Here is a 25715-nt window from a genome sequence, read left to right on the forward strand (position 1 = left end):
ATTATTATTATTATTATTACTATTATTATGTTATTATTGTTACTAATTATTGTTCTTACTATTCTTATTATTTTATTGTAGCTCATTTTATTTTGTATTCCAGAAGTGTGATTTTAGAGGAGAAAGTTCAGTCTGGCTCTTGAGATGGGAGGAAAACACAGCTGGAAGAGCTCCAGCTATTTTTGGGGATTAATGAGAAAATTCTAATTAGGAAAAATATCAGGAATTGGAGCTCCCCTCCAACCCTGACATGAAGCATTAATAATTCATGAGGTCAAGGGAAAATTCCCAATATTCCAGTGGGATTTCTGCCTCAGGAAAAGCCACTGGAAAATGGATTTTTTTTGTCCTTTACAGGACAGAACTTAAAGAACCTGAAGTCAAAAATGAGCATCCCAAGCTTAACTGGAATTACAGGAAGCTGAAGATAAAACATCAAATCTTCAAGGTATTGACAATTTATGTGAAGAATTCCACAATTTTTCCAATATTTATCCAAGAAAATTCCCACAGTGAGAGCCCCCCGTGTGGATTTTGCAAACAGACACAACACACTGCAGTTCTCAAATTCTTTAATCTTATTGGTGAGGAGGAGGAAAAAAACCAGGAATAAAATCCACAAAACAGAGATTTTATGGAGAGCAGAGGTCAGGGATGGGCTCTGCAACCACAGCACAAATTCCTGCCCCAAAACCCAGAGCCAGCACTGCAGGGGAGAGGGAGAATTTGGGAATGGAAACTTTGGGAAGTGCTCCTGGCTCCCAGCTCTGCGATGCAGCCAGGCCAAGGATGTGCAGTGGGGACAGGACAGAGAGAGGCACTTGGGCAGGGAGCTGCTCCTAAAGCCAGAACAGCTTTGGTGGGCCTGGCTTAGAGCCTGGGACAGCTCTGGAATCCATGGGGTTGGGTAACACTGGGGAAACACCAAAGATCAAGTCAAAATCCCTGGATCCTCACCCAGACTGAGCTGCTGCACACTCCCATGGAATAAAGCCTGCAGGATTCCAATTTTTCCATGAAAAATGCCTCCAAAACTGTCTGGGATAACACCAAAGATCAAGTCAACATCCCTGGATCCTCACCCAGACTGAGCTGCTGCACATTCCTGGGGAATAAAGCCTGAAGGATTCCCCTTGCTCCATGCAAAATGGCTCCAAACTGCCTTGGGAAACACCAAAGATCAAGTCAAAACCCCTGGATCCTCACCCAGACTGAGCTGCTGCACATTGCCATGGAATAAAGCCTGCAGGATTCCCATTGCTCCATGAAAACTGGCCCCAGACTGCCTGGGATGAGATCCAAATCTGCTGTATTGCTTCAGCCCCAGAGCCAAACTGCAAGGCACGGAAATTCCAGGTGTTTCAGGAGCCTTGGAATTCCTGCCCCATCAATCTGATTGTTGGTGAGACCTGAGGAGCCTGGAACCTTCCTGTTGAAACATCTTTCTAATTGCAATAATTGATCCTAATTGCTCTTTGCATTTCCAAATTCCAGAGGCAAGCCTAGATTGCATCCAGGTACAGGAAAACAATGATGAGATCCAAGCCTTGCCCCATTACCTCTTTTTTTCTGTATTTAATGACCTAAGAAAGTTACAAAAGCAACTTAAAATTACATATAAGTATATAAACTAATTAAATATATTTAGCTAACACTGAGAAAATAAATCCCAAGCACCATGAAGACAAAAACCAGTAAGAGATGAGTAATTCCAGGGTAATTAAGGATTTTTTGTGGAGTGTCTGGATGAGCTGGAGACCACTGGAAGTTGACCTCATTCTCATTTTCCAACAGCAGATGAGTGATTAGCCCAGATTTTATTAAGTTCTGTATTCTGGAAGAACGATTTCATGACTCATTCTTTTTTTTTTTTTTTGCCAGTTCCTAATTTCAGGAATGGCAGATTTGTTGGGAATTTCAGTGGCATTCTCAGAGAATTCTGACTACTAAACTGACCAGTGAAAGAATTGTCGAGGTAAGAGAAAAACTGGAAAACTGAGAAAGGAAATGATCATTCCTCTGCTTCTCACTGCTGCCAAGCCACACGTGGTGAACACACATTCCCAAAAGACCAGAAATAAATAACAGCTACTTTTATTCTCTAAGAACACCTGGACATGAGGAATCCTGACCGTGCCGAGGGAGCAGAGCCCCGAGGTGCCCGGGGGAGCTGCAGGCTCAGTTGCCACTGAGTTTCCTCATGATGGGGCTGTCGGGCTCGGCGTTGGTGAAGATGGTGCCCACCACGACGTGGGTGCCCCACAGGTTGTGCCTGATGACCTTGCAGCAGCCCAGGTCATCCACGGCAAAGCCCAAGTGCCGGTAGCGCTCGTCCGTCTCCAGCAGGGGGTTGTTGGTGTAAGGCCCGAAAAACTGGGGGAAAACAACGAGGGGAAAATGGTTTTCCATGTGAGGAGTTCAAATTGGGTGTTTGAAAGCTAAGCCTGGGTGCAGCTGTGTGGAGTTTGAAAGGTTTTCCTTTCCAATCCAGTGCCACCCTCACCTTTGGGTGCTGCTAAGGACAGAACCCTGCCAGAAACAGCACACGGACTAAGGAGAGAAACTTCCCAGGAAACTGCAAAATTAACAACTTAACTTTGCAATAAGACCCTAAAGAAAGTTGGTCGGGAAAGCAAAAATGTGATTAAATTGCAAACATTTATATTAAACTGGTATTTAAGTATTTAAATTAAACTGGTGTTTGAGTTGTAGACAGGCATTTAAATTAAATTGGTATGTAAATTAAACTGATATTTCAGTTGCAAACAGGCATTTAAATCAAACTGGTATTCAAATTAAACTGGTATTTAAAGTGAACTGGTATTCAAATTGAACTGGTATTCAAACTGAACTGGTATTTAAGCTGCACACAGATATTTCAGTTCTTTATCTCAGGAGGAAGCCTCTGACTTAAAACCCACTCCTGGTCCTGGGCCAGGATGTTACTGCTGGAGTCTGAGACAAAACCCCACTTCCATCAATCCCTAATTCCTCCAAGGCACTGAATTCTGGGCAGCTTTTCCACCCCTGACCTGCCTGTTCTGCCTCTGTTGACACAATAAATCCCTGCTTTTTGCAGTGTTTTTAAATAAAACCCCACTAAGCTGAGCTTTGCCACCGTCCCCTTGAACTATGATACGGTTTTAGCAGAGCTCAGACTAAAATTCACCTCCCACTGAAAGCTGCCAGTGTTCCACAGGAACAAAAAGCTCACTTTTTGGGGACAAAGGGATCATTAACAGGTGCAAAGAGGTTTTTTAAAGCCTTCACCTGCACAGGTGTCAGGGTTCCCAAGTTACCTGGGCAGGGCAGAAAGTGCCCAGGGGATTTGGGGCACAAAACTTCTCCAGTTCCCTAAAACCCAGCTTCATTTCCTGACAGTGCTGGCCCTGCCCTCACAGCTGAGCTCATAAATCTTCATTCATTCAAGGAATTGTCCTGAAAAAGCTGGATTTAAGCCCAATTCCACCCTGCAAGAAAGAACTTACTGCCAGCCCTGAGGATGGATCAATGAAATCAGCCCAGTAGCCCTCAGAAGAAATTGCATAGCAGATTTCCTTGGCACCATTGATGAACTGGAAGGGAAAAAAATTGGGAAAAGAAAGGTATTAAATGAGGTTATCACACAAAAAGAATGATTTCTAACTTTACCTGTTATAAATAAAATAATCTATTTACTTACAGTTGAAAAAATTTGATTTTCTCTGCAATTAGTGTCCTAAAAAGCTCAAGGTTCCAAATTTATAAAAATACTATTTATGCAGCTTCAGTCCCTTAAAGGTCCAAAATAAGGGAAATTTACCCTTTACAGCAAATTCTGTATAAGTTCAAAATAAAGGAAATTTATCCTTTACAGTAAATTCTTTGTTAGTTCAAAATGAGAGAATTTTGGCCTTTACAGTAAATTCTGTATTAGTTCCAAATGAGGGAATTTACCCTTTACAGGAAATCCTGTGTTAATTCAAAATAAGGAAAATTTATCCTTTTCAATACAAAATGAGGGAATTTTACCCTTGACAGCAAATTCTGTATTAGTTTAAAATGAGGGAAATTGACCCTTTACAATAAATTATTAATTCAAAATAAGGGAATTTTACCCTTTACATTAAATTGTGTGTTAGCTGAAAATGGGAGAAAATTTATTTATCCTTTTCAATACAAAATGAGGGAATTTTACCCTTGACAGCAAATTCTGTTAGTTCCAAATGAGGGAATTTTACCCTTTACAGTAAATTCTGCATTAGTTCACAATAAGGAAAATTCACCCCAGTAAATTCTGTATTTTGAAGTTTGACTGCTCTGATGATTAATTATGTCCAAATTGTAAATTAAATCCCAAATATCACAATTTTAGGCACAACATTTCTGATCCAGGATCTCTCCTGGTCCCTCAGAGTGAGGTTAATGAACACTTGATCTGGATTAATACAAATATTTCAATTTGGCTGTATAACCTCATTTTTTAGCCCCTAAAATGAGGATTTTTCAGGTGAATTCTGCAAGCAAACCAACATTTCCCTGTGAATTTGCTGGTTTTAACCTCACACCCCCCCTGTGACTGGATTAGACTTGACAGGGAGGTGCCTGAGGAAGAAAGACGCCAATTAACACATAATTAGAGCAGATTAAAACACCAAAGATCAACAGGCCAGAAATAATTCAAAGAGAAGAACACACTGAAATGAAGGGAATTTTAATTTCTGTGTCATTTTCTGTTGATTCCTTTTTTTGTGGTTGATTTAGAGAGCACACATTTGCATTTTAGGGCATTGCCAGATTAATTTCAAGCATAAATATGATTTATTTCCAGATGAATTGCTGGGTTTGGGGATATTTTACAAAGAGCAGGCAGAAATGTTCTTTTTTTTGAGGTGCTAAGGGCAGTGAACAGCGACACTTGGTGGGGAAATGGCAAAATAGTGAAAAATGAGAAATAAAGGGATTTTCAGAGCCCTCTAGAGGTGAAAGAACAAGACAAAATTAAGATGAAAAAACAGAACTGAGGTCCAGGGTGAAAAGAATTTAAACCATTCATTAAAGTGGGAAAAATCCCAGAGAAATTGGTGAGTTTTACATTTTTGACCAGAAAAAAATGCAGTGGAATCACTGCACTTAAATAGTAAATGATAATTAATAATGAAAAGTTAGAATAGAATTGTATTGTAAATCATATTTCTAAAGTAATGTATGAAGATAATATAGATCTATATAATATGTGTATGGAAGGTAATATAATATAAAGATTAAAAAAAATAAATTAAATAATGGAAAGGCACCAAAGCTTCAGGAGAAAGGGTTGAATTAAGTTTTTTGGGTGAGCTCACGTTCTCCAGGAGCATCTCCCTCTCCTCCTCCACCTCCTGGCTCCACACGCTCATGTCGTGTTTGCTCCTCTGGGTCACCGTGAGCACGGTCAGGCGCTTGGGGCTCACCTCTGGGAACAGCGCCTGGAAATCTGGGAATGGGAACACGGTTTGGTGCTGTGCCGCGGGAGCCTGCCCTGCCACCCACACCCAGCACAGTGCCCTTTGGAGAGTGGTTTAATTCTCAGTTTTATTTAAAATCTGGGAATGGGAACACAGTTTGGTGCTGTGCCACGGGAGCCTGCCCTGCCACCCGCACCCAGCACAGTGCCCTTGGGAATGGGTTTGATTCTCTTTTTTATTTAAAATCTGGGAATGGGGACACAGTTTGGTGCTGTGCCGCGGGAGCCTGCCCTGCCACCCACACCCGGCACAGTGCCTTTGGAGAGTGGTTTGATTCTCTTTTTTATTTAAAATCTGGGAATGGGGACACAGTTTGGTGCTGTGCCGCGGGAGCCTGCCCTGCCACCCACACCCGGCACAGTGCCCTTGGGAATGGGTTTGATTCTCTTTTTTATTTAAAATCTGGGAATGGGGACACAGTTTGGTGCTGTGCCGCGGGAGCCTGCCCTCCCACCCACACCCGGCACAGTGCCCTTGGGAATGGGTTTGATTCTCTTTTTTATTTAAAATCTGGGAATGGGAGCACAGTTTGGTGCTGTGCCGCGGGAGCCTGCCCTGCCACCCGCACCCGGCACAGTGCCTTTGGAGAGTGGTTTGATTCTCTTTTTTATTTATTATTATAGTATATGTAATCAATAAAAATCAAATTCTATTTAATTTAATATATAAATATAAAAAGTGTTATTAAAATATATAAATAAAAATAATAACATAATATAATAATATATATAATATATTTATATTATTTGTTTAAAAATAATAAATATAATATATAATATATAATATATAATATGTAATATATATTAAAATAATATATATAAATAATATATTATATAATATATAATAAATAAATATAATACAAGATAAAAATCTAATATTTATATTATTTAATATATAAACTATACACCTATTTATTTATTATATATTTATATATAAATATATATAAATATAAATATATATTTATATATAAATATATCTATATATATATATAAATATATATTTATATATAAATATATCTATAAATATATATAAATATATAATAAATATATATTATTTATATATTTATTATATATTAAATTATATATAGTTATATTATTATATATGATAGTATGATTATTTAAATATTATTTAAATAACTTGATTATTAATTCAAATAATATTAAATCGATAACTTGATTATTTATTATTTATTTATATGTATGTTTATATATGTCTTATTTATTATGAATAAAAATAAAATAAAATTTATTATTTATTTTTGAATAAAAATTTATTATGAAATAAAATTTATTATTTATTTTTATTATTTATAAATATATTAAATTAAATTAATTATTAAATTAAATTTTATATATTAAATATATATACAAATATATGTATTTATTCATATATATGAAAAATATATTTATTATAATAATTAATTTATTATTAATTTTTTATTATTATTATTTCTATTTCTTATTTAATTAAACGGTTCCCATTTAATTTTGCTCATTTCCTTCCTGAATTAATTAAAACAAATTCAGTGCTGGCAGCAGTTTCCTGATTCCCATTTGTTGTTTTGTTCAGCAATTCCAACGGATTTGGTAAATGGATTTTGGGTAAGGAATTAACTCCAGAATTTCCCAATAAAACAACTAAAAATTACATTTTAAATGGAATATTGACTAGTGTAAGCAGCAAAGCTTTGGCTTCCATTTTACTCTGTTTTATTCCCATTTAATTTTGCCCATTTCCTTCCTGAATAAACTAAAAACACAAATTCAGTGCTGGCAGAAGTTCCAGGATTCCCATTTGTTGTTTTGTTCAGCAATTCCAACGGATTTGGTAAATGCATTTTGGGTAAGGAATTAACTCCAGAATTTCCCTGGTACTAAAACAACTAAAAATTACATTTAAATGAAATATTAAATATTACCTACAGCAAATATAAAAAAAATACAATTAAAATATTAAATTAAATATTAAATATTGCCAACAGCAATTGGTTTCCATTCTATCCAAAGGGATTTTTGTAATGATTACTCTGAATTAACCTTCCCTACACCACACTGACATTCAGTGGTGTTACATTTCAAAGCTGAATTTCTTGGCTGGATTTTTGTAATGATTACTCTGAATTAACCTTCCCTACACCACACTGACATTCAGTGGTGTTACATTTCAAAGCTGAATTTCTCGGCTGGAAATAAAGAGGAACCTTTTCTCAGCAGCTCAGGACAGGCTTGCACTGCACATTCCACCTTGGCATTCTCAAAGTAGGTCTCAGCATTGTTGATCTGCTGCTTCTGGGGAGCATCAGAACCCTAAAAAAGGGGAGAATTCAAATTTCCTCAGTTAGTGTCAAGCAGGAATAACTCTGGACATCAAAATAGTGATCAGAGACACTCGAGCAGTTTGAGATGATTTGCAGTGGCACTTCACACTTTTCAAAGTAAATGTTGAAATAATAATATTATTAACAATACTGAGTGTTACTAGAAGTTATTTAAAATATTAAAATACATGAAAAATAGATATTAAAATATATTAACAATATATTAAAAAATACATGAAAAAATAGATATTAAAATATATAAAAAGTAAAATAGATTTTGGTGTTACTAAAATCCACACAGAAATATTTGTATTTTATAGAAATATCACAATTTTCTATTTTATTGGAACAGTATTATGTTAAAGCAGAATACATATGAGTGCAAAGATATTATTTTATATAATATAAACATAAATACACAATATAACATATGTAAATATATAAATATAGAAATATATATGATAGAATATATATAAAATATATATTTAAAAATATATATATTATATATAAATTTAAACTATAAATACAGAAAATTTAATTAATTATTTGAAATAATTATTATTTATTAACTGATAGATTTCAGATATTCCCTGATTATAAAAGCTGCACTAAATTAACTAATTTAATGGCAAAAAAGCCCTTTTTTTATGGCTTTTTAGGATCCAACCAAGCTGCAACCAGAACCTGGGGAGCTGCCAGGAGCTGCTATCTCCAAACCCTTTGGGATACAATGATTCATTCCCAAAATCCAGGATCCAGCACTTTTCCAGGGGAGATTTTCTCAGTGAATCCCAAAATCTGAGCATTCCCCAAAGCCAGAGCCTGCAAAGCTGAGGCAGCAGCACTGAAATCTGAGGGAATGTTGGCATCATGATGCCATTATAAACTGATTTTTAGAATTATTTTATTAATATTTTATTGGTTTAATTAACAATTGTTTTATTTAAAATTTTACTTTAAATAATTTTGTTAAGAATTGCATTTTATTTTTTATTATATTCATAATGATGAATCTGAATGGGTGCCAGAATTCTCTCCTTGTGATGCTGGGGGATTTCTGGGTGAATTTCATGATTTTTGGAACTAAACATTGCCCAAAGTTTGCAAATCCAGATCCATGAAATAAAATACTGAAGGAAATTTCAATTTTACAATGATGAAGCTCTCATTATGACCTTGGGGGATTCCTGGGTGAATTTCATGATTTTTACAACTAAGCATTACCCAAACTTTGCAAATCCAGATCCATGAAATAAAATACTGAAGGAAATTTCAATTTTACAATGATGAAGCTTTCAGTGTGAGACTGGGGGATTTCTGGATGATTTCCATGGTTTTTAGAACTAAATATTGCCTGAATGTTGCAAATCCATGAAATAAAATACTGAAGGAAATTTCAATTTTACAATGATGAAGCTCTCATTATGAGCTTGGGGGATTTCTGGGTGAATTCCATGGTTTTTAGAACTTAACGCTGCCCAAAGTTTGCAAATCCAGATCCATGAAATAAAATACTGAGGGATATTTCAGTTTTACTGGGTGTATTCATACTGATGAATCTGGAACACTGCCAGAATCCTCTCATAATGAGAGGGGGGGATTATTATAAATTGGAGGATTCCTGGGTGAATTTCATGGTTTTTAGAACTAAACACTGCCCAATCAGATCCATGAAACAAAATACTGAAAGACATTTGAATTTTCCTGGGTAAAACGTGGTGAGACTTGGCCAACAGCAGCTTTGGAGACTGAAATCCTCCCATTAACCACTCCTAAAATGCTGTTTCAAACCAGCCTGAGATCTTTTCCTCCTAAAGCACCACCTTGAGGCAGCTTCTGTGGCAGAACATTGTGCAGAAAGAACACAATCTGAGGAAGAGCAGAGCTGCGCTTCCTGAGGAAGAACAGTTGTGCTTTTTGAGGAAGAAGAGCTGTGCTTCCTGAGGAAGAAGAGTTGTGCTTCCTGAGGAAGAGCAGAGCTGTGCTTCCTGAGGAAAAGCAGAGCTGTGCTTTTTGAGGAAGAACAGTTGTACTTCCTGAGGAAAAGCAGTTGTGCTCTCTGAGGCAGAGCAGAGCTGTGCTTTCTGAGAAAGAAGAGAGCTGTGCCTCCTGAGGAAGAAGAGCTGTGCCTCCTGAGGAAGAAGAGCTGTGCTTCCTGAGGAAGAAGAGTTGTGCTTTTTGAGGAAGAACAGTTGTACTTCCTGAGGAAGAGCAGTTGTGCTCCCTGAGACAGAGCAGAGCTGTGCCTCCTGAGGAAGAAGAGCTGTGCTTCCTGAGGAAGAAGAGTTGTGCTTTTTGAGGAAGAACAGTTGTACTTCCTGAGGAAGAGCAGTTGTGCTCCCTGAGACAGAGCAGAGCTGTGCCTCCTGAGGAAGAAGAGCTGTGCCTCCTGAGGAAGAAGAGCTGTGCTTCCTGAGGAAGAAGAGCTGTGCTTCCTGAGGAAGAGCAGAGTTGTGCTTTTTGAGGAAGAACAGTTGTACTTCCTGAGAAAAAGCAGAGCTGTGCTTCCTGAGGAAGAAGAGAGCTGTGCTTTTTGAGGAAAAGCAGAGCTGTGCTTTTTGAGGGAGAGCTGTGCTTCCTGAGGAAGAGCAGAGCTGTGCTTCCTGAGGAAGGAGAGCTGTGCTTCCTGAGGAAGGAGAGAGCTGTGCTTTTTGAGGAAGGAGAGAGCTGTGCTTGCTGAGGAAAAGCAGCGCCGTGCTGTCCCTGCAGGGCTGCCTCACCTGGAACTCGTGCATGTACTGGGCCACGACGAACTGGTGCCTGTCGCTGGCCGAGGGCTCGGCCAGCAGGTCGGGCAGGCTGGGGCCGGGCGGGGCTCGCTGGCTGCCCGTGCCGTGCAGGTGGCACCCGAAGCCCATGTTCCCTGGCAGCTGGAACCGCTGGTCCTGGGGGCCAAAGGGCCCCATCAGCTCGTCCGGCCACACCGTCCTGGGGCCTGAGGGAGCGCGAAACCCACAGCGGTCAGCAAACCCCAAAAGTGATCAGGAAACCCCAAAACAGCAAATAAAACCCAAAACCCGTCAGGAAATCCCAAAACCTGTCAGGAAACCCCAAAAAACAGTCAGGAAACCCCAAAAAACCCGTCAGGAAACCCCAAAAAACCCGTCAGGGAAACCCCAAAAAACCCGTCAGGGAAACCCCAAAAAACCCGTCAGGGAAACCCCAAAAAACCCGTCAGGGAAACCCCAAAAAACCCGTCAGGGAAACCCCAAAAACCCGTCAGGGAAACCCCAAAAACCCGTCAGGGAAATCCCAAACCAGTCAGAAAACCTAAAATTGGTCAGGAAACCCCAAAACTGGTCGGGAAATCCCAAAAAAGGTCAGGGAAATTCAAAACCAGTTGGGAAATCCCAAAAATGGCAGGGAAATCCCAAACCAGTCAGGAAACCCCAAAACCCGTCAGGAAATCCCAAACCAGTCAGAAAACCCCAAAAACCGGTCAGGAAACCCCAAAAACCGGTCAGGAAACCCCAAAAACCGGTCAGGGAAACCCCAAAACCAGTTGGGAAATCCCAAAAACCCGTCAGGGAAACCCCAAACTGGTCAGGAAACCCCAAAACTGTTGGGAAATCCCAAAAAAGGTCAGGGAAACTCAAAACCAGTCGGGAAATCCCAAAAACGGCAGGGAAATCCCAAACCAGTCAGGAAATCCAAAACCCATCAGGAAATCCCAAACCAGTCAGGAAACCCCAAAAAGCAATCAGGGAAACCCCAAAAATCAGTCAGGGAACCCCCCAACCAGTCAAAAAACTCCAAAACCAGCAAGGAAACCCAAACTGGTCAGAAAACCCCAAAACCAGTCAGGGAAATCCTAAACCAGTCAGAAAACCTAAAACCGGTCAGGGAAACATCAAAAATGCTCAGGGAAACCCAAAACCAGTCAGGAAAATCCCAAAAACGGCCAGGAAAATCCCAAAAACCTGCCAAGAAATCCCCAAAACCAGTCAAGGAAACCCAAAACTCGTCAGGGGAAATCCCAAATCCGGTCAGGAAATCCCCAAATCTGTCAGGGAATCCCAAAACTGGTCAAGGAAACCCCAAAAATGGTCAGGGAAAACCCAAAAAACCCAAAACCAGCAGGGAAACCCAAGGGAAAATCACAAATCCCAAAAAACCACAAGGATTTGATCACAAACATCAGCAACGCACAAGGCAAAAATCCCACTTCAAAACTGGGATTTCAGGGGAATAAATTTGCTTTTTCTTTTTTCTAAATGTGTTTTTTCTCTTCTACCAAGTCAAAAATCCCCATTCTGAATTCAGATTTCAAAGGAACAAATTTGCTTTTTCTTTTTTCTAAATATGGGGTTTTTTTCCCTAAATTTGCTTTTTTTCATGAATTTGATTTTTCTCCTCTATCATATCAAAAATCCCACTTCTGAACTGGGATTTGCAGGGAATAAATGTGGTTTTTCTTACATAAATCAGGAGGTGCAGCAGCCACGTGGGGCTCATCTGAGCCAGAGGATCCTGCCGTGGAAAAAGCCTTGGCATTCCCAACTCTTCTGAGCAAGGAATAAAAGCCTGGGAGGTAGGTGACCAATCTTGCTCTGTTACAGAGCACCTGAGGAGAGAAAAAAACCCATTAAAATAATAATTTAATAATAAAATAAAAGAATAATTTGATAATAAATATCCAAAGAATCATTAAAACTCAGCTCTGTGAGTCACAAGAAAAATCCTCCCTCAATAATCACATTTAAATTTGAATTATGGCCAGCTGTAGCATCAAGTTATAGAAATATTTTATTGTTATTTTTATATTTTTGCTGTTCCAAGCAAAGAAAAAGCCTTAAAGTGGCTTTAGTGTTGATTAAAGGCCTCTCATGTGAGGAAAAAGCCCTGGAAATTGAAAATAGCAGCAGTGAAACCCCACAATTTAAATTAAATTATGGACAGGGATTGTCTCCATGGTTATCTCCTGGAAAACACAAACCCCACCTGCCACAGTGTGGGAGGGTTTTGGAAAATTCAACTTTGCAGGTGAGGAATAACCATTCTTTTGAGGAAATAACACAAAAGGGTTTTCCCCAAGAGCTGCAGCTTCGATTCTAGAAAAATGAATGCAATTTTACATCAAAAGAGGCACTTGCAGAAGTAATTTACTTCTAAAAGAAGGCAATAAGTGGTGCTATTTATTTAATGTATTTTTAATGTAAAGTACCATATTTTTACATTATTATTTAATATAATAATGTATATTTAATATAACAATGGATATTTAATGTAAAATTTGTATTTGAAGCACCAGGACCTAAGGCGGTTTTTCATCCAGCTCTCCTGTGTAAATATAAAATAATTTCCACCAAATTCTAAAAACTCAAATGCTTCAAGCCACATTTTAGGCATGACTTAAATCAATTATTTACAGCTCAAGCCTGGAGCTGTCTCCTTCTAAAAGAGCTTTAAAAGGTTCCTGTAACACAACAAAAATCTGACTCCACTCAAACCCTTTTTCTTTATCACATCAAATCGCTCCTGGAATTAATTTCTGCACGATGACGATGATGCTATAAACAGATGTAAACAATTACAGCCAACGTGTAATTAGCAGAAAAGAGAGTTTTTCCTCATTACCAGCCCGACTTAACACGGAGATGTCGCTAATTACAGCTCACTCATGCAAATATTTACACACCTGGCACCACGCAAGGAACATGAATTATTCATGTCCCCGCGGCGGGAGCAATAAAAACAATCAATAAAAGGTGATTTGTGCTCCAAAGAAATCAGCTGAGTGCTCCAAAACACGGAACTCCGCTGTGCCCGAGCTCAGAGTGGCAGAAAAAGCACGAAAAATATGGATTTAGTCCTTAATGGCGCTGTTATTCCTGGGGTGTTCAAAGTGGATTGGGATTTTAGGGAGGAATTCTTCCCTCTGAGGATCTGTGGCTGCCTCTGAACCCTGCAAGCGCCCAAACCTTGGAGCACACCGGGAGCTGTCCCTGCCCACGGAATTAAATTATTTTTAAGGTTTTTTTGGTTGTTTTTTTTTTTTCCCCACCCAAACCTGTTTGTAACTCCATTTAATCCTCAACTGCGCTGTTCCCGGGATATCCGCAAGCTCGGGCGTCACTCACTCACATTGGCCATGGCAGACGCTGCTCTCCCCGCGCCCACAGGCCCGGACACCCTGCAAAGAGAACGGCAGAGGGCAGAGAGCACAACGGGGACCGGGGAAGGGGAAAGGGAACAGGGAAGGGGAAAGGGAAGGGGAAAGGGGAAAGGGAAGAGTGAAGAGAAGGCGCCGAACTCCCCAGCCCCGGAGCCCCCTCACACCCCTCACGGCCTCCCCGCGTCCCAGCAGCGGCGCTGCCGCGGACAGGCAGAGGAAGCTGACCAGAAAGCAGCAGGAAATGGGAAAATGGGAGAAAGAAACGGGAAAAGGGAGCGGGAAAAGAGGAAAAGCCAAAGGAGCCCCCGGCCTCCCTCACCTCTTCCTGCAAAATGGCGGCGCCCACCCGCCTTCGCCGCGCTCCCCCAGGCCGAGCCAGTCGATGCGCCGACACCTCGATGGGCGCGGCGCGGCGCCGTGCGGAATCCGGCGCTCGGCGTTCGGTTGCTCAGGGCTGCGGGAGGGGCGGTGGGGGCCGTGAGGGGAGGCGGCGATGGCGGCGGGGCCGGCGGGGCCGGGGAGGCTCCCGTGGGATCGGCGCGGCCGGGCTCGGTCGTGGCGGGGCCGGGCTCGGTCGTGGCGGGGCCGGGCTCGGTCGTGGCGGGGCCGGGGTGTCCCCTGGGTGCTCCCAAGGCGGTGTTGCCCCGGGTGAGGGGCGGAGAAGCGCGGCCGTGGGTGCTGTTCCCGCGCCGGCCGCCAGGGGGCAGTCACGGAGCGTCAGCCGCCCCGTCCCCCTCATGGTTCCCTGGGACCCAAAAAGTGGAAAATGGGGAGAAAAAGGGGAAAATGGAGAGAAAAAGGGGAAAAGGGGTTTATTGAAGGGAACTGAAAGGAGGGGAGGGTGTTTCCTCTAAGGAAAAGCTCAAAGCCAGGTGTTCGCTGGAAATGGGGGGCATCAGTGGCGCTTCTGCCACAAAACCGTGACTTCAAAGGCAATACTCAAATAACTACTACAAAATAAGAATAAAAATATTTAAAACCTGCTTCAATGGCTTCTTTCCCTGTTGATTTTGTTGGTCTTTTAATGGAAAAGCTCCCCAGGGAATGGTCACACCCCAAGGATTAAAGTATTTCTCATTTTTTGTCATTTCTTTGCTGTCTGTTCCAAGCAGCGTTGCTGGTGAAGAAAAATGAATTTTAATCTCTCCCAAATAAAAGTTAGGGCGTTCCCATCCCTCAGTGGCTTTGCACAAGGCCTTGGATTTATTTTCCTTCTAAACCAGAGGTTTCTGGACATTTATTTTGCTTTGTCAGTGGTTTATTAGCAGAAATTTATTAACATAAACCAGTGCCAGAGGTTTCCATAGTTCAAAATCAGAGCAGGACATTGGGTTTGTGGCCAGGGCAATAATACTCAGCCTTACAATGTTCTTACTGCATTTAATAACGTCTTGGCTTTATTTTATCAGGATCAAGAGGAAACGGTGATATCCATTCCTAAACAATGTGATGTATTAAGTAGCTCTAATGTTGCAATTTTGATTTTTGGACTTTGTCGTGAGCATATTTGCTCACCATTGGATGCCACTCAACTCTTTTATTAATTCAATGTTAGCACACTTAATTCCCATTTGCTTTTGAATTAAATATTCATGTGGAATCTCTGAACTTCAGCAAAAAAAGGATGAGAAATCAGAGAAATTTAACTTTAACTCTTTAGGGAATGTAATTCCTGTCCTCTAATAGGAAGCACTGTGGATTAAATCCAGCCTGTATTGACTTGTCCTTAGGCAATCCCAATTTATCTCCACTTCCACATACTCCAATCAATCCATGAGTTATCAGCCCCTCAAGTTTGTGGCCTGAATTCCTAAAGATTCATTTCAATAAAGTTCCTATTCAAAGGAGACTGCGGAATCAAACGATCCAATTACAGATGTATCAAATATTAATAAGGGAAAAATCTTCCAGATCTTTTGGATGCCAGCATCCTTCTCCCCTGGTGTCAGGAAAGTAATTAGCAGCTGGCTTTGATTAAATTCTTCCCTCGGAGATTGCTGCTCTCAGTTTGAGGATGAGATGCACACGACAGGGTTCCTAATTCCTCCCTGGAAAGCCTTTTTGGAAAAACCCACGTGGCTTCAGTTCAGGGAAACTCCTCGGTGTCCAAAAGCTGGAGCTGAAAGCTGAAGTTCATGCCCAGGTTTTGCTGTTGTTACTGAGGTGATTTTTTTCCTCAGGGATCTCCAGCATGGAAAGGACGTGGAGCTGCTGGAGAGTCCAGAGGAGACCATGGAGAGGATCAGAGGGAAAGGCTGGGAGAGCTGGGAATGTCCAGCCTGGAGAGGAGAAAGCTCTGGAAAAACCTCAGAGCCCTGGCAGGGCCTGAAGGGGCTCCAGGAGAGCTGCAGAGGGACTGGGGACAAGGATGGAGGGACAGGAGCCAGGGAATGGCTCCCACTGCCAGAGGGCAGGGATGGGTGGGACACTGGGAATTGGGAATTCCCAGAGCAGCTGGGGCTGCCCCTGGATCCCTGGAATGTCCCAGGCCAGGCTGGAGCAGCCTGGGATGGTGGAAGGTGTCCCTGCCCATGGATTGGGATGAGCTTTAGGCTCCTTTCCAACCCAAAGCATTCCATGATTCCAGGGTTCTTCTCTCTGTCTTTGGGACAGTCCTTTCCTCTTGGCACCTTGACCAGCACCGGGAAGAGCCTCAGGAATTCCAGAACTTTCCCAGTCACCAGCACCCCCTGCCTGAACACTGAACTCCAGAGCTCATCTGGGATTCTCCTTCCATGCCCAGACCTGCTGGGTTCCCTGCTCTGGAAGCAGAGGAGCCAGAGGGCTCCTGAGAAGCTGCTTTGGTGCCCAAGGCAAGCAGAAAGTGAATTTTCAGCTCCTTCCTCTCAGCTCTTCCAGGAACCCAGAGAAGCTGTGCAAGCTCCATCCTTGGAGTCTGCAAAACTCTGGGATGCGGTCCTGGGATTGGACTGGAAGCCCCAAACCAGGGTTTCATCCTTTGTGTGGGTGTCTGCTGGTTTTATTCCCAGTTCCAGCCTGGGAACTGTGGGAAATAGTAAAAGTAGGAAGATTTTCAGAAAGCTGGGAAAACAGGCCTTAGAGCAGAAAACAGAGCTGGCTGCAGCTGCCAAGTCTGAAAGCAGAAAAAGTTACAATAGTACAGCAAGCAGGGACAGGAAACAATAGCTTGAATTTTGGGAGTTTTCCCTGGTGGTTTTCCCTTTGGATACAGAAGATGCTGGTTCAGTAGTGCTAAAAAACCCCCAGATATTCCTTATTCCCATTGCCATTTATCTGTGCAATGATGGATTGTGCTGGTGCTCCCAATTTTCCTAATGGCACCCATTAAACTTCATTAGGACTTTGTTAAACCCGAGCTCAAATCGTTGCCATTGATTTTGCATCTCTGAGAGCTGCTGGAAGCACATCAGGCACGGAGCATTCCCGGCCTCCCCGGCATTCCAGCCACATTCCAAAGGGCAGCAGAGGCACTGGGATGCCAGCCTGTGGTCCAGGGGATATTTGGGATCACCCCACAGAGCTGACAGTTCTCAGCCATCCTTTGTCAGTTCCCCAGCCAGGGAATTTTCAGCCTCCACACTCCAGCTCAGCTATTTTATTTATCCATTTTATGCCCTGTATTTATTTTTCCTCACGTTTCCACTGGGGCTCCCCCTTGCCTTGACCTGCTGAACCTCGGGAATGAGGAATGGCTGCTCCTGAGTGCCAGGGATGGAGGAGAAGAGAGGAAAGGTTTTAACGTGCTCTTTTCCACAAAATAAACATCCTCTGGCTATAGGAAGAGTAAACTTCCCCTGGAAATGGATGTGTTTATATGAACAATCCCTTTCTTCTGGCATTTCCAGAGATTTGCTGGCTACCACTGGGAAAAGAGGCTTTTAGGGGAGCGCTGCAATTACACCAGATAAGTCTTGGCATGATTTGTTTTCTTTTTGGGAAGACATTCCCCCCTGGATGGATTGCTCTGAACCTGAAAGGGATTTCCTCCTTTATCTCCTGCGTGTCCCTGCCCGCTGGAATGTTCACCAAAAGGGCAGGAAAGGCCTTTTCCCAGCAAATCTTTGGCTCTGCTTTACTGGGGATTTACTGGGAATCCTTTACCAGCACAGCCTCTCCTGGATCTGTAATCTCCCAGTTTTTCACCAAAGAGAGAATTTTATCAACCTGCCTAAACTGGGATGTGCCATTTCCAGGGACATCCTTCCTACAGGAGCCCTGATGCGGGATTATCCAGATGGATCCGAGCTTGAGGCAGACACAAATTCACCTCAGATTGGTTTAAAACAGAGAAATCGAGTTTTAAAAGCTTTAGAATTTGCTTGGTAGGGATTAAACAGGAATGTTTTTCCTGGAAGCATGACCTGCTCCTTGTTGCTCATGTGGGATGAGTGAGGAGATTCCCAACTCCTTTTTCCCCAGTTCCTTCCAGCAGCACCTCAGGGATGCCGCCACATCCAACACGGCCTGTGGGGAACAGGGAATGATTGCAGGTTGGGTGTTTTGGGAGATATTTCTATTTACCACTGGTCCCACTCCAAATTTATGGAATTTAGGTGCCAATAATTTAGTGCTGAGGCTGTCACCAAAGCTGGAGGCCAGAAATAGTCTGGATTCATCTTATTGTGATCTGAATTTGGTGGCAAATATCAAATCTGGGAATTTGTGGAATTTAGGTGCCAATAATTTAGTGCTGAGGCTGCCACCAAAGCTGGAGGCCAGGAATAGTCTGGATTAAGTTTAATGTGACCTGAATTTGGTGGCAAATCTGGGAATTTATAGAATTTAGGTGTCAATAATTTAATGCTGAGGCTGTCACCAAAGCTGGAGGCCAGGAATAGTCTGGATTAAGTTTAATGTGACCTGAATTTGGTGCACACTGAAGCTGAACTGGGAAAAGGACTGGTTTGATCAGGACAGCATTTTCCTGAGGTCCCAGCTCTTGCATGGAATGATCCAGGAGGAGCAGGAGGACGTGGATCTCTCTCATGGGATCTGCTGGTGGCAGACACAGGCCTTGCCAGCCTGGAATGCTCCAGGTGCTGGTGGTCCTGAGCCCTCCATCTGCTCTGGAATGTGCCATTCCAGGCTCTGGGTGCCAGGTAAGGAGCAAGGTTCCCCTCAGATCGGGATCAAAATCAGCTTTTTATAGGCTGCTTCTATTTTTGGTCAATCCTTTATCCATCTGGGAAGTGTTAGAAAATCTGAGGAGGCAGAATTCCAGCTTAAACCCAGTGCCATGCCTAATGGGCTACTTATTCCACCAGATTCCTCATTTATTGGGTTTTTTTTAAAATAGATGGGGTCGTATTTTTTAACCCTGACGGATGGGGAGCGTGTCTCACAAAGAGGTTTATGGCATCGTGGGCTGCCTGTGAGTTATGAGGCTGTTCCTGTCTGGCAGGGAATGAAAGAGCCCAGCATCTGGCAGAATGTGAGAGCAGAAATCACAGAACTTCCCACTCGGAGGAGCTGGGCTGGCTGATGGATGTTGTGATAAAATGTCTCCCTTGACGTGTGAGGCAGGACAGTTGGAGGCCCTTTCTGTCCAAATTTATGGGGTTTGACCAAACCTCCTGGCTGGAAGTTTGAGGGAATCACTCCTTGTGCAGCATGCTGCCATGCCATGGCAGGGGTGCTGAAAATCCCTGAATATTCCTCTTCTGCCCCATGTTTTAGGAACAAATCTTAGCTCTGTGAAAAGGGAGGTCAGAATCCCCAGAATTTCAGGACACAGTCCAGAAAATCTTCTTGCCTCACCAGGATTCTTCTTACCCACATCCAGAGCTCAGCAGAGTTTATGGAACACTTTCCAATGCCTTTAGTGAAAACTGGGATAAAAATTCCCATTGGGAAGTATTCCATATTAGGAATTCCCAGATATCTCCCCCTCTGAGTCACTGAGGGAGGCAGAATCCAGGTGTGAACTCCCTGGATTCTGCCTGGTACTTGGGGATGAAATTATTGCTGTAGAGGGGCCTTGGGTGGAGTCATGAGGTAAATAATTATTCCAAAAAATAATTCTAATTGTTCCAATTATTCCAATTCCAATAATTATTACAATTTTGCTCTGTCAGATATTTAAAATTAAACCTCTTAACTCGAGGGCATTTTTACTGTGGAGAACAAAACCCTTCTGCTGACAAACTTGGTTAGGTGCTGTTACCTAATTTGTCCCCAAACTTTTGTTCCTAATTTGCTTTTTTGTTGATTTACCTCATTCCATGGCACAACACTTCTTTGTCCTTCAGGATGAGTAAGGAACAGTGGAATTTGCAGAACACGTTCCTGGTGGGTTTAATATTCTCTTTTTCACTAGTTCAGGAATAACAAACAACCTCCTGACTTGTCACTGACAAATTCTTTTTTGTGTGTGTTGGAATGACTCAAACAAAGGAGTGAAAACTCCATTTTGCATGTGTCAACCTCCTCCTTTCTAAAGGTACCTTAAAATAAAGGCTCTTCACTTTCTCACATCGACTTCAGAAGGAAACATCAGACATTCCTCTTGAAAAGTTCTGATAGGAACAGATGAGACCTGTGAGGTGATCAAAGGGAGAGGGAAGTTTGCTGAGATTCCCTGTCTGTGTGATGGAGCCATGAAATGCTGTGGGTTTTCATCCTGCACGTCAGATTTCAGCCTGCAAAGAGCAGCCAAAAGCTTGTTTGGTGCACCTTGCTTGCATTTTTAGTTGTCAGGTCTTCCAAACGACTGAAAAAAGGAAAATCAGAGGGGTTCATCTGTGGGATAAATCAGTATTTTTCCTCTGGGATAAATCAATACTGATCAGGAGAAATGGGATCATTCCTGGTCATTTTGCTGATCCCCTGCTGAATTTTTCTTCAGTTTTAAATTCCACTTACCTCCCAGACTGATGCACAACTTTGACAGCCCCAGGATCATTTAGCTGGACTTGAATTAATATTTCCTTCCAACCTGTAGATGAACCACAAAAACTCAGAGATGCAGCAATGTTCACACGATTTTCTTGAATTTTTAGGGGTTTTTTTTCCACACAGCAGACCCAACATTTTGTGCTGTCTCCCAAATCTTCAGCTTTGACAGAAGGTACAAATCAGTGTCTGCTGTGTCTAACAAAAGGCAGCATCAACACATCTCTGTGTACTTGAATATTCAAATTCACATCTTTATTCATCTCCCTCCAAAGTCGCTGGGGATGAAGAGCTGGGAGCTCAGGAGAGGTTTCTCCACACAGGGACCAAGGAGAGCCCTGAGGTGATGGTGAGAGCATCATTCCATCACCCCAAAACTCAGCATCCCCTGGGAGCAGCCCCAGCTCAGCTGAATAGAAAGGAAAAAGGAGCCTGCTGGCTTTGCCCGTCCTTTCTGCCCTGAATAAAACAACTTTTGGAGTGAATCAATTTGAGGGAAGAAAGCCTCGGGGCTGAATGTTTAGCTGAGTGAATCAGTTTGGTGTGGAAAAGCAGCAGAAGGGCTGAATCTCTTTTAAAACTCTCCTTTTTCTGTCGTGCTCAGTTTTTTCATCAGGGAGAAGCTGCCTTCAGCTCCCCACCCCAGGACCCAGTTTGGGCTCTGGCTACACCAGAGGCTGCAGCTATTTCCCTGTTCCTTTGGGAGCCTTTTGGGAGTGAATGAACTTGTGGAAAAAATGGCATTTCTCGTTAGCCTGGGCTCTGTAGAGCTGATGAAGTGAGCGGATTTGGAAAGGTCACCCAGGCAGGGTGGCTGTGGGCTGTGACTTCTCTTTTGTAGCACATCAGTGCCTGCTGTGAGCGTTGCTGTCCCTCCAGACTTCCCCAGGATGTCGGGGCAGTGTCCGTGGCTCCAGAGCTGTCACCCTGCCAGTGACAGGGCAGAGGAAATGAAGGCACAGCTCCCTGGGGCACCTCCTGAATATTTATGGTGGCAGCGGGAAGGATTTCACGGAGCTGCTCAGCCCGGGGGGGATCTGGAGCTGATTTTGCTGTTGCTGTTTGATTTGCAAACTGCCAGGAACCATCCTAAAAGCCAGATGAGACCCCTGGGTGCACAGCAGTGACGGGGCTGTGACAGCCACCCCAGCCAAGGCCACACGTCCCTCAGCAGGCTGTGACAGCTGTAAGGAGCTCCAGGGCTGGGGACAGCAGGGCAGAGCTGATCATAACACACTGATCACCCCAAAAACACCCCCAGGAGCGAGGAAAAGGGGGAAAGAATCAACTCAGATCATCCAAAGAGCTGCTTGGCCAACCCTAAACTCTTGGGAGAGTGCCAGCTATGGCACAGGGTGTCCAGAGCAGCTGTGGCTGCCCCTGGATCCTTGGAAGTGTCCAAAGCCAGCCTGGGACAGTGGAAGTTGTCCCTGCCCTTCAATGGACTTTAGGATTCCAACCCAAACCATCTGATGGCTTTGTGACCCCTCTGCTGCCCGTGCCCCTCTCTGGCCCTCCCAGCCCTTTTCCACGCCTGGTGCAGTGCTTTAAACCCTTGCCAGCATTTAAGCCGAGCCCAGCAGCAGCAGAAGCCACTGCTGTGTGTTTGTGCACTGGCTGCTGATTGCCTGGGTCACAGAAAAGTGGGTTAGACTCAGATTATTGCCTTTGTCCACGTTCCTGACCTTTTGCCCCGCATATTGCGTGGCCCGCGGGTGGAGGAAGGAGGATTAAAGGTTAAGAAACCTCTCTTGAAAGAGTTAGGATGCCTAAATGTTTAAAATGTTTCCTTTCCCCAGTAATTCCAATCTATATTAAAGCTAAAACCCTTCTGAGAGGTAATAAAACAGAGCAGTGGAGGAGATCATTGGGAAGATTAGGAAGAAGAGACTTAAGGGCTTACTCTTGATGCTTCTGGGTTTATACTTTGTTCTTGTTTTACTCTGTCAATCTCTTCTAGTGTTTCTCCCAGTGATTTTATTGTGTTTTTATGGAGCAGGGATGGTGCTGCAAACTACCAGGGAAAAGCTTGTAGTGTTGAGTGGGGGGGAAGAACATTCCTTTGCACATTTTTCGGTGTTCCTGTTATATCTCAAATTTAGAAAGTAACAAGAAGCAGCATCCAGTTTTCATTAATGCTTCAGGGTTTGGTTTGGTTTTTTTGTTGGTTTTTTTTGGCACATATGTTTTTGTTTCCAGGCGTCTGAAGGAGAAGATGAAATTCCTCCTTCCCAGCTAGCACTGGAGGACACCAGGACCAGCAGATTCCTGGGATTTTGGTGCCAGGTAGGAGCCTGGTAACCTCCTTTGTCCTAAACCCAGCAGCAGTGGGAAGTACAGTGATGTTTTTTTGGGACAAAGGGTCGTGCTGTGACTGCTTCCCTTATGTGAACATTCCTCTTGACACAGCCTGGCTGGTGGCCCACATTAATTTGCTCCAAAAAAAAAAAAAAAAAAAAAAAAAGGAAAAAGGAAAAAATACATGATATTCACGTTCTTGGAGGAGCTGTGTGTTCCATCTGGATCCTGCAAACCTGTGAATCCTGTCCAAATAACTCCTGCGTTCTCCTTGCTGGGTTTTGGAGCATCTTGTCAGTTAAATATATCCGAGAGCTCCCAGGCAGGAGCGTGAGGGCGGCTCGTGCCCGTCACAGCCAAGGAATGCCCCTGGGAGATGCTCCCACGGAGCATTTGCTCCCTGATTAAATCCCAGCGGCGTGGAATTGTGTCTGGGCTGGTCGGGTTGGCAGGAATTCCGCGGCATTCCCATGGAAATGTGTTTTGTCAGCGCGGGTGTGAGCAGAGCAGGCCGCGGAGCTGCGGCCCGGCACTGGGGGCACTGGGGGTGCTGCAAGGCTCCTCTCCCTCTTAATTTCCCTGTTTCTATGGAAACGGATCCCGAACAGGAATCGTGCTTTCCTGCTTTGTCTCATCCTTTGCTTTGTCAGGGGGAAAAAGTGAGACTCGGGATGAACGCCAGGGCAGGCAGCCGTAGGTGTTGCTGTGGGAGCAGGACCAGGTCCTTGCTGCTCATGTTCCTCTTCACTTCCAAATCAAACTGTGTGGGAATAGAGACTCCAAAAGCTTCGGTTCTTATCTGGGAGATGATTTCTGAATTTTATTCAAAAAGTGACTCGTGTGGCTTCAGGCAGAGCATTGCCACCAGCTGGAAGGGAAGGAAGCTGCAGGTTTTTCCAGATTTCTCCTAATCCCCTGACCTGGAGCACCTCTAGCTTGGGTTTCAGGAATAAAAACCCAAACTTTGAGCACTATGATATTATGAGAATAAAATATTCTTTTTGGGAAAGAGAATTTGGAGGAAAAGAGTTTGGGGCCTGGCCTGTGTTTGTCAGGGAGATGAAAACCAGCAGCTTTTTTGCTGTCTGAGGCATTTGGGTCTTGTCTTCATCACCACAAGAAGTGCAGGATAAGGAGGTGCAAGCTGGGACTGAAAGCTGGGAAGAGAAATCCCTCTACAAGTCATCAGTGAAGCAGCTTCTTGGCAATAAAAACTTCAGGAATTGTTTTTTCCATAAACTTGGAAGTCTGGATGTTGAATGCTTGGCTGGAGAGGGACCTGGACCTCTGGGGGTGGCAGGACCTGGTGCATCCAATGGGTTTGGTGCTTTTGAGGTATTTCTAAAGCTCCTGGTGGCTGTCACTCAGTGTCACAGCAGGGTCACGGGTTCCCCTGTGCTCCAGGTGTTCCTTGTCTTTACTCCAAGGTGTCTCCACTAACAGATCACATGTTCTTTCACACCTGTCTCGGTGAATCCTTCATCCCATGAATGAGGAATAATTCCAATAATTGAGGTTGTTACTGGTCAAACTGGGCTGAACCTCTGTGTCCAGAGGGGACAGAGTGAAAAGGGAAGAAGGATGAGCATGTGGACAGGTTCAATCTCAAACCAGGAGAGTTTCTCAGAGGTTGGCTTGGGAATAATTCCCTTTTTGGGAGATTATTCCTCTCTGTGGTGTCAGAGCTCAGGAAGATGATCTGTCCTGATATCTGTGACAGCAGGGAGAGCTGGCCTTGCCCTCCTTGTCACCCTGAGAAGGGAAAGCAGAACTGTCCAAGGATTTGGAGGCTTTTCCCAAATCTCCCCATCCAGAGCTGGGCTGGAGCCCCTGCTGTGATGTAAGCTGGGTGTAACTCTTAAGTTCAGCACCTTGTCATGTTCTTCTTGAGCAGCCAGCTGTGCTCTCTGTGTCCCTGCTCCCATCCTCTCAGATCGAAGGGAGACTTCACTAGAAAAATCTCTGCTGCTTTATTCACACAGAGAAGAAAGAGTTAATTTTTTCCCCTCTTTTTTTTTTTTTTTTTTTTTTAAGGGCCTGCCTTGCTGTAAGTTTTGCTATTTAAAATTAATGAAGAAAATGAGAAAATAATGTGGCTCGGATTACTCCTCCTCAGCTGTTTTGCTTTTTCTGGCAAATTGCTGCTTGTAGACGTCTGGCATTTTATTTCTTTTTGGGATTTTTTTTTTTTTTTTAAGCATTGACATCTCTCATCATGCTCTATATAACTCTTTCTTGGGAATTATGTGACGGGTGGATGGCCCCTCATTGCTCGTCCTGCTCCTCAGGGCATCCTTTTGCAAAGCCCTTCTCCCCCCTTCCTTCCCTCCTCCAACCTGTGGGCGTCTGACTCAGAGAGCTGGAGACTCATTCTGGAGTTTTCACGTGTAACTTCTCATTAATTAACTTGTGACTCAACATGTTCACATTAGAAAATACGATTTTTCAGTCTTGCTTTTGCTTTCCATGTTTTTGATGCCTCATGGGTGCGTGGTAGAATTCTTTTGGAGACAGTAACATTTGTGGGATAGATGAAATTGTGGTTGCCCCATCCCTGGAAATGTTCCAGATCAGGTTTGGAGCAACCTTCTCTAGTGGGAGGTGTCCCTGCCCCTGGTAGGGGCTG

At 43.2% G+C, this 25715-nt stretch overlaps 1 protein-coding gene across 1 annotated transcript; it reads right to left on the bottom strand.

Moving 5' to 3' along the window:
• Positions 1 to 555: 555 nt before the first annotated feature.
• On the bottom strand, positions 556 to 14341 carry MMADHC (metabolism of cobalamin associated D). Its single transcript, XM_064435326.1, has 8 exons — positions 14238 to 14341; positions 13888 to 13936; positions 12223 to 12367; positions 10524 to 10738; positions 7687 to 7792; positions 5325 to 5455; positions 3489 to 3575; positions 556 to 2373 (listed from the first exon to the last, which is right to left on the bottom strand). The coding sequence occupies exons 2-8, from the start codon at positions 13894 to 13896 to the stop codon at positions 2179 to 2181; spliced, it is 888 nt and encodes a 295-aa protein (XP_064291396.1). The 5' UTR covers positions 13897 to 13936; positions 14238 to 14341; the 3' UTR covers positions 556 to 2178.
• Between the last annotated feature and the right edge of the window lie 11374 nt (positions 14342 to 25715).

This window comes from Passer domesticus, chromosome 10 (assembly GCF_036417665.1).
Source record: "Passer domesticus isolate bPasDom1 chromosome 10, bPasDom1.hap1, whole genome shotgun sequence".
NCBI classification, from domain to species: domain Eukaryota; kingdom Metazoa; phylum Chordata; class Aves; order Passeriformes; family Passeridae; genus Passer; species Passer domesticus.